The 14,534-nt window shown below is 32.0% G+C and overlaps 3 protein-coding genes across 3 annotated transcripts in view; 1 reads left to right on the top strand and 2 right to left on the bottom strand.

Moving 5' to 3' along the window:
* The first annotated feature begins 36 nt into the window (after positions 1–36).
* On the top strand, positions 37–4,850 carry LOC128385772 (probable E3 ubiquitin-protein ligase HECTD2). The gene is given in 20 exon segments (XM_053344685.1): positions 37–581; positions 648–1,051; positions 1,129–1,321; positions 1,389–1,450; positions 1,923–1,968; positions 2,031–2,140; positions 2,194–2,345; positions 2,411–2,534; positions 2,599–2,695; positions 2,766–2,873; positions 2,952–3,084; positions 3,153–3,241; positions 3,320–3,398; positions 3,401–3,480; positions 3,548–3,622; positions 3,692–3,779; positions 3,849–3,955; positions 4,016–4,131; positions 4,201–4,344; positions 4,604–4,850. Coding segments are annotated over 20 exon segments (2,751 nt in total). The 5' UTR covers positions 37–158; the 3' UTR covers positions 4,725–4,850.
* Positions 4,851–4,998: 148 nt separating this feature from the next.
* LOC128385774 (ABC transporter G family member 23-like) lies at positions 4,999–8,163 on the bottom strand. Its single transcript, XM_053344687.1, has one exon. The coding sequence runs from the start codon at positions 7,751–7,753 to the stop codon at positions 5,561–5,563; it is 2,193 nt and encodes a 730-aa protein (XP_053200662.1). The 5' UTR covers positions 7,754–8,163; the 3' UTR covers positions 4,999–5,560.
* Positions 8,164–8,478: 315 nt separating this feature from the next.
* The window catches only part of LOC128385659 (uncharacterized), a 79,026-nt gene continuing 72,970 nt past the window's right edge, over positions 8,479–14,534 (bottom strand). The window contains 12 exon segments of the mRNA XM_053344546.1: positions 8,479–9,990; positions 10,354–10,513; positions 10,577–10,675; positions 10,763–10,985; positions 11,055–11,308; positions 11,311–11,444; positions 11,538–11,626; positions 11,858–11,935; positions 12,013–12,234; positions 13,241–13,337; positions 13,409–13,621; positions 14,124–14,476. Of these exon segments, the coding sequence (XP_053200521.1) occupies positions 9,699–9,990; positions 10,354–10,513; positions 10,577–10,675; positions 10,763–10,985; positions 11,055–11,308; positions 11,311–11,444; positions 11,538–11,626; positions 11,858–11,935; positions 12,013–12,234; positions 13,241–13,337; positions 13,409–13,621; positions 14,124–14,476 (2,214 nt within the window). The 3' untranslated portion in view covers positions 8,479–9,698.

Here is a 14,534-nt window from a genome sequence, read left to right as displayed (position 1 = left end):
TAAATAATCATCGATCTAATCAATTAATAATAAATGTAGATGATAGCAATTAGATTGAGAGAAAATCAAATGAAAGATGTAAAAGTGAGAGAAACCTTCATGTAAAATCAATCGATTGGGCAACAATCAACATTGGTTACTAACGACAATCTATTATTATGACAACCATACAGGTAGAAAAGTTAAAAATAATTAAGGCAAACAAGAGATTAGTGAATATCAAATGGTCAAAGGAAAAGGACAGAAGAGACTGTTTGACAAATTATCTTAATCTAATTGTGAGTGATCAAGTAATTGCGATGGATCATCATCATTTAATTTCTAATGATCATCATGATCATCTTGTTCCCCAATCGACCAATTCAACCCCATCGTCAACTGAAACTTTAGCACCGACAAGAACATTAGTCTGCCGCTCTTGTCGAATTAGTTTAGAATCGGAAAGACCTCGTTCTATGTGTCCTTTTTGTGGTACTTTTTATAACGAAGCGGCCGAAGATGATTACAATTTAAGATCAAGAGGATTACATCAATTAGATGATAGTTTCGACAGTGAAGATAATCTAAGATTACCAAGATTGGTAAGTTAGTCATCCTGGTGTTTGATTGTCTCTTAATTGTGTTCATTTATTGATTGTTCGTGTTAGAGACCAAGCTTATTTCGTTTCACTGGATTTGGACCTTTTCTAACCGATTCGATCGGTTTAATTCATTCGTATCTCGCATCTTTATTGGTTCGATCTCCGGTTGATTCTGATTCCAATATTTATCTTCATTTACCGCCCATTGGAAGAGCAACAATTGTCGATGGTTCTCACGATAATATCAATCGAAGAAGAAGACGAATATCATCATCTTCATTTCTTTCATCAGAATCACCTACATATGAACAATTAACTTTTAATCATTTAACGCGATCTCATGGATCAACAACATCATCAGCAAATAAGTCAATCAACAATTCAGATTCACCGGATCTAAGCAAAAATTATTCATCAATGATTCTGGAGACTGATTATCCCAAACGTTACCTTGATCTCGACCAATTTAGGTAAATTTTCAATCAAATCAAGATAATTTACAAAATTTTCTTTTGATTTCTTGTGATGATTAACTATTAATTGTTAGATCAATGGTTCATGAAGCTCATGAAGAAGGAGATTACAATAAATTACATGATCTTTACAAAATAACCTTCTCATCATTCATTGAGATCAACGCTTTGTTCAAGAAATCAAATTCAGACGAACAAGTTAAGTTACATGATCCAGAATTACAGATGAATTTGGTTTACTCGATGTTTGATGAATTAGATCAACTGGTGAGTTAATTAACTATCAGACTAACAATCAGTGTGATAACAATTAACACAAACTATCATTCTAAAGCCTTCGTTCATTGTTAAATCGGTTCTCAAAGGAATTGTCTCTTCACTTACAAACTTTCACAGGTAAGGATCAAAATTCAAATCCCATAAATTAAACAATCGATTAATTTAAGTAACTAAATTAACCTTGACAAAAACAAACTGTTCACAATTTAAATCAACACTTACCAAAATTACATCACAATTTAACAATTTGAATCAATTCACAACAATAAGCAAATTAATTTCTAAGGTTTATTGAAATTGAAGGTTATCAATGGAAATTATCATGATAATAATTAATCAATGAATTAGTGAAAAATTGTAAATTGGTTTTTAATTATTCCTAATTGATTAATGATTGTTACTTTTAATGTTGAAGATTTAAAAAAACTATTGATTAGAAAACAATGATTAACTTGAATAAAACTGAAAATTGATTGTTTAGTTGACATTCAACAATTTAATCAATAGATTTCATTATTGATCAATTTTATTCACTTTAATAAATAAATTTAAATGTCCAATTGATTGATTACCTTTTTTTTTCATTCAGGTTGAAACCTAAAGATGAAACCAGAGCAATTTACATTATTGTTCAGGTAATTTGAATTAATCGTCGAATTCACAGTTAACTAATTAATTGGTTTCTCCTTCCTTTAAGCTTCCAACATTTTCGTATCAATTTTCATATCCAGTTTTTGCTCATCTGATTAAGAAAACTGTTAACCTTCAAGGTGGAGATCATCAATTGCTCATCCATTGGTTTTCAAGGTTAGTTAAGTGAAGTAACTAAATTAAAGGTTAATTGTTTCATCCATCATTAGATCAGAACCAGAAAGAATTAGGAAATTGGTCAAACGTGTCTTACAGTTTATAACAATCCGAGAGTTTCCACCGAGTAATGGCCAAGGGCTTCCGCCGTCAGGCAAATGCCGTTGGTGGATCCCAAGTGCTACTAGATTTTTAGATTTAATTAGTGAGTTTACCAATTTTCAGTCAATTAAATCAACTAATTGAATCTCCGAATATCATAAATTGTAGACTCTGCTAATAACAAAGTAACGCCAAACTTGATTCCGTACACTGAGTTTTATAATAGTGCTCTTGATCATATTAATCTCATGGGTGAATTTAATCGTTGGCAAAATCCGTCTAAACATAATAAGTATGCAATGAATATTTTTATTTGAACAATTAAGGAGCAATTAACTGTCTATTATTACACTCAGGTTCTCTTATTGTCAATATCCATTCATTTTAAGTATCGTTGCCAAGAAAACAATCTTACAAAGAGACTCAGAGCAACAAATGATAATAAATGCAAGAGTAAGTTGATTTTGATTGTTTATTTAGAATTTTAAAAAATTAAAATTAAATTTGAATCAACAATTAACAGAAAAGTTTAATAAATCGAGCGATTTACCAACAAGCTCCAGATATGGATGTTTTTTTCCTCAATCTAAACATAAGAAGAGCAAATTTAGTATCCGATTCACTTTATGAGGTAAATGGTTTCTATTAATCTTTTCCCTTCATTATCAACTAATTGCTAACAATTAACAAAATACTTTACATCTATTAGATTGCTAGAAAACAGAATGATTTGAAAAAGAAATTAAAAGTTACCTTCGTTGGAGAACCAGGTCTGGACATGGGAGGATTGACCAAGGAATGGTTTCTACTTTTAATCAGACAAATTTTCTCTGAAGATTATGGTAATTAACTTGAGAAAACAACAATCAATCGAATAACAATTTAGTAATCAGTCTTTAATTGACCATAGGAATGTTTGTTTACCACAGTAAAGCTCGATGCTATTGGTTTAGTACAGCTCAAAATGGTAATCTTAAAGAGTACAATCTAATAGGTGTGGTGAGTGGACAGTCAATTCTGTAATCAGTTCTGTCCAGTTATTGATTTACCAATTAAAACTTTTCTTGTAATCAATAGTTGATGGGATTAGGTGTTTACAATAGTATTATTTTGGATTTAAATTTTCCCCAAGCCTGTTATAAGAAATTATTATCACCTCAGTTGCACCCAAAGATGTCGGTAAGAATCAGGTTGGAGTTTGTAAATTTACACTCGACCACTTTTCGGAAGTGATGCCGGTGAGTTAATTGTCACAATTGACTATCAACATCAACTAATTGTGCTTCTAATTCACTTATTTAAAAGGATGTTGCTGTGGGATTGAAAGAACTATTGGCTTATGAAGGTAATGTTGAAGAAGATTTTTGCATGACCTTTCAGGTGAGTTCGTAGTTCTAATTGATTTATTTTCGATTTAACTAATTTGAATTTAATTCTGGTATCTTTTAGGTCTCAGTTGAGGAGTTTGGTCAAATTCAAACGCATGTACTTAAACCAGGAGGTGAAGATATTTCAGTTACTAATCGTAATCGAGAAGGTAAATTGTTGATACCCAAATGCTTTCATGGGACTAATCAAGTTACTTAATTTGTTGATCGTTGATTAGAATACGTTCAATTGTACATGGATTTGATTTTGAATAGAGCGATTTATCAACCGTTCGAAGCGTTTTATCTTGGCTTTCACAGCGTTTGTACATCCAATACAATAATCGTAAGTAGACGATTCAGAATTTAGTTCAAATTCGATCTGATATTTGATACGATTAAATAGTTACTTCGACCTGAAGAAGTTGAAGTTTTAGTCTGTGGTTCACCGACCATCGATATGGAGGAGCTGAGAAAGGTCACAATTTATGATGGTCTTCATGAAGAAGAGCCAATAATTAAGTATGATGATTAACTTATTCATCTCTGCAGTTCGCACGATAATCAGTTGAGTGTTTTAATTTTTTTCAGGGAATTTTGGTCAATTATTAAATCATTTAGTATTGAGCTTCAGCGTCAATTTTTGCGATTTGTGACCGGAAGCGATCGCGTTCCAGTCGGTGGTATGAGCGAAATGATTTTCAAAATATCAGCCACTGATTATAACACTGACATGTAAGTTAATTAATCAAATAAGTGCACAATTAACTGATCAGTTAATCAAAAATGAGCCCAATCGATTTGAAGACTTGAATAAATTATAATGAAACTTTTGATTGATTATCAAATCGTTGTTTTTATTAATAACTAACGAAGGACTAATGATTATATTATTCTATCATTGATTAATAATCAATAAATTGTTTCAATCGATTGGAAAGTTATTATCAAAGATACTAATTTTGAATTTTATCTGATTAACTTTCTTAATTAGGCTTCCAACTAGTCATACTTGTTTTAATCAATTGGTTTTACCTCGTTATAAGGATAAACATTTACTTCGGGAAAAACTGGTCATCGCAATTTCAAATGCTGAAGGGTTTGGACTCGAATGAGTTGATTGTTACAATTATCTATCCATAACTAAATTATCAATTAATATTAATACAACTCATTCACATAAATGACATGTGATAATTAACAAAAAATCAACTGATTTTAAATGTACTAAGAGGTTAATTACCAAAGCAATTGAAGCAATGATTTCACAATCAGTAAATAAGTTTATTATACTCGTGATAATTAATGACGTTGATAAATTAACTTTAAGTTATTTTCCCCCTTAATTGTTGATTAAATGGTTTATATTGCAAATCAAATTCACCTTGCTTACAATTGAAGTTTAATGATAATTTAATTTTCTTTCTCATAACTGATACAATCAGACAGTAACAATTTAGTAATTGTTAGACGATAAAATAAATAATTACAATGTTTTTCATTAAAATTAATAATAGCAAAATGAGCGGGAGAGACAATTAAAATTATCATTACTTCTTAGCTGGTGAGACTTAATTACGATCAAATTGATCGCAGTTTTGCACAATTATGAAAGTTGAGGCAATTAAATCAAAACAGAACCTTGAGAGTAATTAACTGAAATTAATCAAAGAGACAATGGAAAATTTTTCTTAAGGAGCATCGAAGTAATCAAATCAATTCAAGGTACGATTTCTATTGACTAGTTAATGGAAACTTTCCGATTTTAGACAAATTGTTACTTAATTTTCTATTTAACAATTAAGTTAATTACTGTTTTCAGGTAATGATGACCTTGGAATACATGTAACTCAATGATAGAGATGATCTAAGATGTTACATGAAAAGATGTAACAGACAGAATATTTTTCTGAATCAATCGATTGTGTTACCTGAGTTAATTGTTATTAAATCACTTGATTCTAAAGTATCTTGAACCAATGATAGAGAATACAATTGCCCAGCAAGTAACAATAGCGTAAGTGTGAAGTGCATCATAGTCATTGAAAGTTAAATGGGAATAAAATATTTTCCTGATTGTTGCCGAAGCTGAAGTGGTTGGGATAATTGCTGAGATCCATTTGAAATAAGCTGGAATCGCTTGGAAAGGCCAGAAGATTGATGAGACTGAGATAATGATGAACAAAGAAGCTGCAGCGACCATGACACAAGATTCAAGTCTATCACAGACAACGGAGAGAAACATCCCATAGGTAATACCTGAGATGTTCATGGCCATGAGAAGAGGAACTGAATGGAGAACTGAACTCAAATTTGTTGGAATATGGAACAATTTGATCGGTAAGAAAGTGACCAAGAAAAAATATGGAATCATGAATAAAGTTCTGGCCAGTGAGAGAGCGAACAAGAATTGAGTTGAACTGACCCCTGCAACTAAATTACGTTCAAAGGTTTGATTGGTTCGTTCGGTGATTAAGTTAAATGCTACAGTTGCGTAAGAAACAGCAAACGTGATGCTGATTATCATTCCAGGGGCGATAAAATCAAGATGACCAGATAATTCAGCTCTCTCATAGCGATCATTAAAATTAAGGGAAGATTTTATCGCTTCTTTTATCTGAACTGGGGGATTAGCGATGAAAGATGAAAATTTAAGATTCAAAATATCAGGTAAAGAGAGAGAGATCATTACATTAACCAAGTGAGTTAATGATTTTCTTAATCGTCGAACCAATGAAATTGCAACAATCGGATCAGTGAAATCAGCATGAAAGGTTATTGTTGATTGTTTGATTATATCTTGATTATTAACCTCCATTGAAGTAAATCGATCAATAAATGATTGGGAAAAATTGGTTGGAAATTCAATCACACCCCAATTAGATAATGAATAAGCTGAATCAAAGGCTTCCTCGAAATCATTGTACAAATTGATGTCCAAAGTTGTTTCATTCAACATTGAGAGATAAATTGTTGATAAACTGTTTGACCAGTCGTCACGATTGACCACTGCCATGGGAACATGATGAGGTTGATTACCGATACAAATACAGAGCAAACATATTTGACTTAACGGGATAAAGTATTGAAATGCAAGGGTGAATGGATCAAGAGCTTCATGATTAATGAACCGAATCACTAAAGCAAAATAAATTGTTAACCAGGTTTTCATTGAGATGATTAGTGATTTAAATGTTGATTTAGTTGAGTTGACATTTTCACCTGAAGCCACTGAAGTTAATGAGTTAGTTTCGTTTGCTGATAAAATTAAATTGTTACCATATTGGCCGTTGGTATATTCATCGGGATTGAGACAAATTTTTAGAAAAACGTCTTCTAAATTGTTCACTTGCATCTTGTTCATTAATTGCTCAGGATTATCTTGGAGTAAAACGGAGCCTTTCCTCATGAAACCGACATTATTTGATCTTCGAGCCTCTTCAATGTAATGAGTCGTGATGATTATAGTTGTACCTTGAGTGGAAGATAATAACTGTAAGAGTTTCCAGATCTTTTCCCGGAGAACTGGATCAACTCCTGATGTTGGTTCATCGAGAATCATTAAACACGGCGAATGAACCAGAGCACAGCCAAATGAGACTCGGCGTCTTTGCCCACCTGATAATGAACTTATCCTTTGGTTGGCATCAGGTAATTCGAGGATATCAATAAGTTCACGAATTCGTTGATTCAATTTTGATGAATTCATTTGATAGATTCGACCAAAGTATCGAAACAATTGACTGATTGTCATGAAATCATAAAGTGCATCTTCTTGGGGCATATAACCAACATTGGAACCAGGAATTGAGATCAATTTCTTACAATTAGCAACAGAGTAACCGAATAATTTAATTGTTCCCGAAGTTGGTTCTAAATAGCCCAAAATTGATCGCAACAACGTTGTCTTGCCACAGCCACTTGGCCCTAAGAGCCCATAGATTGTGGATGAAGGTATTGAAAGATTAACATTGAACAAAATAGGATCACTTTGATTGGTTTGATAATTAACATCTCTAATTGAAACTGCGAGAGGAGAAACACTTTTGAACGGTAACTTTGAAACACCACAATTAGTTAAATTAGCTGACATTGTTTTTGAATGAGTTGATAATGCACTTGTTGTTAATGTTATTGTTGACATTTTCACCTTTCTTAGATCAAGACTTAATTTCAAATGAATCAGAAAAGTAAAGTTTTTTGATTGCGCCTAAGGGACAATCTGATGGAGATGAGGATGATGATTATCTTAAATAATGGTAAACCTTGAAATGATTTCAGGCCGAGGGAGATAGGGAGAGAGTATGAGAGAGAAGCATCTCCACCGTGAAGTCTTTAAAGTAATAAGAAAAGAAAAAGAAAGATGAAGATGAAGATGAAGATAACCGTATTGAAAACTTCTTACCTTATCTCACCTCATCATCTTCATCATCATTTCCTCATCTTCCTGATAACAGTTTATTCTTCCGATAACAATTAAAAGTTTGTATTCTTTCCAAATTAAGATACTAGGGAATAAGTGCTCACGCCAATACAAGATTCGTTCTTTCTCGGCTCATTAAATGTCAATCAATTCACGAATCATTGATTAGATTTGATTAGATTGCTCTTGACGTGATAACAATCAAATTCAAAGTTACTATTAATAAGTCTAAGGTGAAGGAGATTGTCAGAATAATTCTGATTAGATCTCTTCATAACTACCAAGATCACCACGTTCATACATCCTCTTGAATGGATATCGTTCATTCATATAAGTCGAAATCGATACAATATCGAAATCTAAATTATATGATTAGAAAGCTGATCAAGTTTAGTTCTTAAATGTGAAGTTAATTACCTCGGGAAGAATGAATTAATTGAATTGAGTTATATTTTATAAAGTTGATATTGTATTAAACACTTGTTAATTATTACCATCAAAGTGCATTGGACAAAATCAAATCAAAATCATTTGTTGTTAATTGTTGATTCAAAATGAAAACAGATTCAAACAGAGAGACTTAGTAATAAAACAATTAATCAACCAGTAAACAATCAAGTAACTGGTTAATTGTACATAATATAAAAATAAAAGTTGATCGAAACAGAAAGTTACAAGTTTTGATTTCTGTATAATTAACTATCATTATCGTGTATCATCATGATTAGTTTTAATTATCAGACTTTTGGACAATTTGTTTTTTTTTTCTTAAATGTTCATGATAATTAAAATCAAATCAATCCAATGTTTAATTTTAAGAATTAGTTAATGAAGATGATGATGAAAAGATGATAACAGTTAATAAAAAAAGCGAAAAAAGTAATGATCATATTAATCAAATGCTTTGGTCCATTGTCCAGTTTTAGTTTGGCGCTAATGATGATTTAAATTGTTGAAAACTTTGTGAGTAAATGTGTTGATTTAGTGGGCTGGTTAGTATCAATTGTTTAAGTGTATGAGTGGTGTTGATTGTGATTCCTTGTTCCCGATTCCGTCAAGTTCATGATCAATTGTTATTCATCTTTGTCGTTCGTTTATATTATTATTGCTTTTTTCGTCTCGATTCCAATTAACAATTTCTTTGAACATTTGGAACTCAGGGTAACATTGGAATCGATAGTTTTCTCCTTGTCTTTGTTTCTCATTCAGAATCTTATTCAAATTCATCAGGATTTATCATGTTTGTTTTAAAAGAAGCCATTTCATATGTTGCTCACAAATTGAGAGAGAAAAAACAAATCAAATTCGAGAATAAAAATAACGATTATGATCAATATTAACTAAGGCAATTTAAGTGTTGAGATGATGATGATAACCATAATAATAGATAACAATATGTTAACGGTATTTATCACGTGACTAATTTAAATTAATTGTAACTGAATTTGCAATTAGGTGATAAGGTTTTTGCAAACACAATAGAAATAAAAATCGAGGCTCAATAAACGAATACAAAAAATATCAAATAACCTGTCACAAGCTCATTCAGCACTCTTAGCACTTCAATGGTTAAATATGATAGACCAACTGATTCAAGTCTATAGAAATTTGCATGATTAAATCTCCTCTCGATTGCTGGTTAATTGTCTTCAGTAATCGACTTGAACTATTGCTGTTGGATTGTTGAATCGTTGCGAACATCAGATTTAAGTTTAACAAACTCTTTGGCTACTTCATCGTTGCTTCGTTGTGATAAAATACGAAGTATTGTCCATCCAGTTTCGTCCATTTGGACTCTTCGTCCTAAAGGTAGCCAACAATTGCAACTTCCTTGTTCAACGATGTCCGTTAATTGCATGATCGCCACACCAACAAGTCGATCTTCTCTAGCGAAACAATAATCCTTTACAGCGATGTGGAGTTCAAATGATAATGGTTCATCTTCATTTCCAATCATGCTGAAAGATTAAGAAGAGTTAAGCTTGATTAGTAATAATTTTTACGATTCAATCAAATCAGAACTTCAGATCAATGAAATTCCCTAATGAAAGGTAATTATTATCATAGCGGTAAATTTTATTCGCTTGTTAATGATAGAAATTACCGGTATTTTTAATTAACTTTAAGACCAGTGAACTTAGAAAAAAGTTTATCCTTGCACAAAAAATGAATTGTACAAAGTTCATTATTCTTGCCTTAATGATTTCCTAATAACCTCAGGCAATCATTTTCCTCTTACTCTTTCCCCATTTATTATTATAGTAATTGGAGTTATGAATAAACTCAATGAATTATTATAATATAATCTAATGTATACTCACAATGTAAACGTCTCATTGAATTTAGGGCTCAATGTATTGCTTTTTGTTTTTGTTGCAAATTTCCGCTTCTTGTCACCAAGATGAGGACCAATTAGGTTAACTTCAACGAAGGGTTTAAATCCACTTGGATTAGGCCAACGCAGCTCATTACAGGCCATAACTTTTTGAGACAAATTAAAGTTTCATATTAGTTGATTGTAAATTGTTACAATTTAATACTTACTTTTAACAGTGACTTTGTGTTCCCCTGTACCTGGATGGGTGAACAGGTCAACCTGTAACTGGATATCACCCACTGGTCCTTCTTCTCGTGTTGGTAAATCTGATTCAAGGTGAAATCAATAGAATGAAATTTGATTATTATTCAATTTTTATTCTTCGTAAGTTAATTGTCATTAATCTCGTTTACCTTGTTGAGTTTGAGTTGTGACAAATGTTTTAAGAAGCGTATCCGTAGTCTGTGTGTAAAGAGATAAGGCGTATCGAAGTGATTGAAGTTCTGGACTTTTCTCCAAGAAGGTTTTCTTCAGGCCATTTCCACCTGCGTGGAAATATTGTTTGATCGTTTCCAGGGCAACATCAAGAATCGCACATTGTCGAGGAGTTAAATTCTTTTCGAATTGCAGTGGAAGCTATTGAGTCAGAAGAGAAAAATATAAATTTAATTCTATTGGAATCAATTTTCGAATTGAATTTCTTACCTCCATTACACTTAAATTCGGTAGTTTATTGGCAGTTACATGATTTCTGAAAAGTCTCGATACATCTTCGATCTTGGCATTGGGTAGATTTTGTAAAAGAACATTTTTCTCTGACACTGGTGGCAAAACTATCGTTTTCTCGAGAGTGTGAATAACAATCTTCCAAAGTTCTTTGAGTAAACGCTTAAGTACAGTTCGTTCACAATATTGTGCAAACAGACTCAGTTTACCATCAAGAAGATCCATTAATGGGCCAATATATGATCTGCTTCCGCGGCGACATCTTGCTGGTTACGAAGAGCCGCCTTGTTCTGAGCCGAACCAGATCCTTTGACTTGGGCCAATAAGCCACTTAATTCTTGGACACTTTGTTTGATTGTTGGCTCCAAACTGATCAATTAACAGGTAAAAGTTAACCAAATATTAGTAAATCAATTATTTGAATTATCATCTTTTTACTCTTATTGTCAATTGTAAACTCACCTCTTGGCAAAAACGGCGCTCAGTTCATCCAATACTCCATTTAGTGATTGCTGAAGGTCTTTCAATATATTAGCAGCATCAGCTTCGAGCTATTGACAATTAAACATCATTTCCATAATTAGTATGTATTGATTTAAATCATAAGGCTGAAAATCAGTTAGTTCCACTGAATCACTACTTGGATTGAGGGTAAACTGTGTACTCTTGCCTCAGGGCATCAACACTCAGCTTATCCATTACAATTTTACCTCATTATTATGATCACTGTAGTGTAGTCAGAAACAATATCTACTTATTATTACAATCAACTGATTGCTTACCTTTTCACCTCCCATGGATTCAAACATCTTCTCCAATTGGACTCGTAATTGTTGAATATTGTTCATCAATATACATGACTGTAATTGGAAGATTGAATAATTAATCAACATGCAACCAAAAGCTGCTAATTGTTGAAAATTTAATTTCTACTCACCGTTTTTTCTTGTTTCACATAATTTGGAAACTCTTTCTTCAGAATCTCAGCATAAGCGGTTAAAACTTTAACGATCGTTTTGGCGAATCGCTTAAGGTAACGTTTGACGATTTCGGGATCAGGACATTCGAGTTTACTAATTACATCGAAACACTGAGTTAATTGTGTGAAAACATCCACCACAGAATTTGAGAAAAGTGAATGCTCAGAGCTTTGTTGGAACTGAAATGATCAAATTAATCAGAAATTAGTATTCCAATTCACAAAAAAGTCTTAATTGTAAACTTAATCACAAATCAAATTGATTTTGATTTAACAATCAATGTGTTGACACATTAAATGAGAATGAAAATCAACTATTACAATTGAATTTTTTTCTTCGTGTTATTTATCAATTAGCCTAATTAGATTGCTAAACAATCAAGCATAAGCTTTTAAATTAAGGTTCCTTTTTATGTGGTTAATTGTTAACAATTTAAATTGTAGGTCAAATTTTATCTTATTGTTGGTTATAATCTAATCGTGAATAAATTGTAAATACAAGTGAATAGATTAAGATAATTGAGATGATTGGATGGAGATGATAATCTACAATTATAAGTTACTGTTACAATTAATCATTGGAAAGGGAAAGTTGAATTAAATATGATTAACACAAATTCAATTCATGGTGGTTAAGATTCAACAACAACATTCAAGATGATTAACTGTAATTCCCTTGACAAATAATCATTATCAACAACAAACCTTTACCGTTATTGTTACTGATCAATTCAATTATTTTCAGGATTGTAATGATTAGTTTGAAGCAGAAAGAGAGATGGTAAAGATAATCATGAATTCTGAGGATTCTGTTTGAGATAAATAAAGTGAATCTAAATTAATCCATGGAAACTCATCAATAGTCAATCAATTGAATAACAATGTGAGTAAACAATTTGTAATGAAGGATAGAAACTAATTTCTAATTCAATACCGATAATGATTATTGGTTAACATTGAATTTATTGTAACTCAATTAAAATGACAACAGAATAGTTAAAGTTAATTGAAGGTAATTTAAGAGTAAGATAATTAAACAATTAACTCAGGAAAGACACACGAACCAACATGAGGACGAGCGATTGAAAATCAAAATGATTAACAGTTAGAAATGAATTAATCTCAACTCAAGTTTATCGTCAAGACGAAAATACGATATAAATCATGAGAATAATTCGGAACTCACCCCGTCTTTTTTATCTCGTTCGAAGGCACTTCTCAGATATTCGAGGGAAACATCGTCGTTCTCATTGAGCCATTGCATAACGAAAGGTTCGAACCAGCTAAAGATAATCAATAAAGAATAAGATAAATAACTGATGACATTCATGAGGGAATCTGAGTTAATACTTACGCAGGATATTCTGGAACTTGACCTTTGAATTGAGGTACATCTTTACAATAGGTATTATAAAACCATTTGACCTTAAAGTGAAGGTTCATATAAGCCGAACTACGACAACAACGATGCTGTTCATGCTCTTCCAGGGCAAACTTCATATCAGAGGCAAACAGTGACCACATTGTTGCTGCACTTAGATGACCAATGTTCAATTCTTGTGGGAATCTGAGATGATAGGAAAATAGATTACCGAGATAAGAAAACATTATCATGGATAATATTTACATCCATTTATCATTCAATCAACTTTATCATCATTAATATTATCATAATCATGATAAGAATCTTTCATGTAAACTGATTCATGTAACTTTATCTTCACTGTGAGCAAATCAGTTCGATAAACAAGAAAAGATAGACAGTAAATATTATCATTATGTCTTATCATCCATGTTATTTTCATGCTAATAACCATTATCACCTTGAAATCCTTTCTAAATAATTGTTGAACCTCAAGAACAAACAGAATCACGATGAAAAGTCCACACCCAATCGGATTACTTATCATCTTTGATAAATTGATGAATCAGAGAATCTGCTTATCATGATTACGTATGAGCTCAGTCGATACAATATTGACACTTTAATTGTTGACTGTTTTCAATTTGTTCTTTAGTATTTGTATAAAGTTGATTGGGTTAATTGTTCGTATTAAGAATTAACTTACTGATTGAGAACTGGATTATAACTGTTGCGATCTTCTTCAATAACAGAGACCATTAGAGCGATAAGTTTATGCCAAAAGTCAAGATTCTTAAGGCTCGGTCCTGGTTCGTCATTGGAATCATCCTTTTTCGGGTCCACTTGAAACTCTCTTGCATATAATTCAGTACAATTATTAAATAGAAAATCGTATGTTGACTTTAAACAGGCTTTGGCACAATCTTTTACGACCGTTGAGGCTCGAGGCGGACTTGATAGTTCTTGAACTTTCATTCGGAAAAATGTAATACTAGTTAGTAAATCAACCGTTGATTTAAGATCCTGAAGTTTTTCTGGACTTGAAGCGGGAAAATTGTTCTGTGTAGTAAAGGATAGAGTAAAAAGTTAAGCTCGTGAACAAAAAGTTTCAGGTTAT

This window comes from Panonychus citri, unplaced genomic scaffold (genome assembly GCF_014898815.1).
Source record: "Panonychus citri isolate SS breed McGregor unplaced genomic scaffold, ASM1489881v1 Contig00050, whole genome shotgun sequence".
In the NCBI taxonomy this organism is placed as follows: domain Eukaryota; kingdom Metazoa; phylum Arthropoda; class Arachnida; order Trombidiformes; family Tetranychidae; genus Panonychus; species Panonychus citri.
The sequence above is the reverse complement of the archived record's forward strand: the minus strand, read 5'-3'. Positions and strand labels throughout refer to the sequence as shown.

Excerpts from the sequence above, each read along its gene's own strand:
- LOC128385774 (XM_053344687.1), bottom strand. The coding sequence starts at position 7,753 with ATGTCAACAATAACATTAACAACAAGTGCATTATCAACTCATTCAAAA.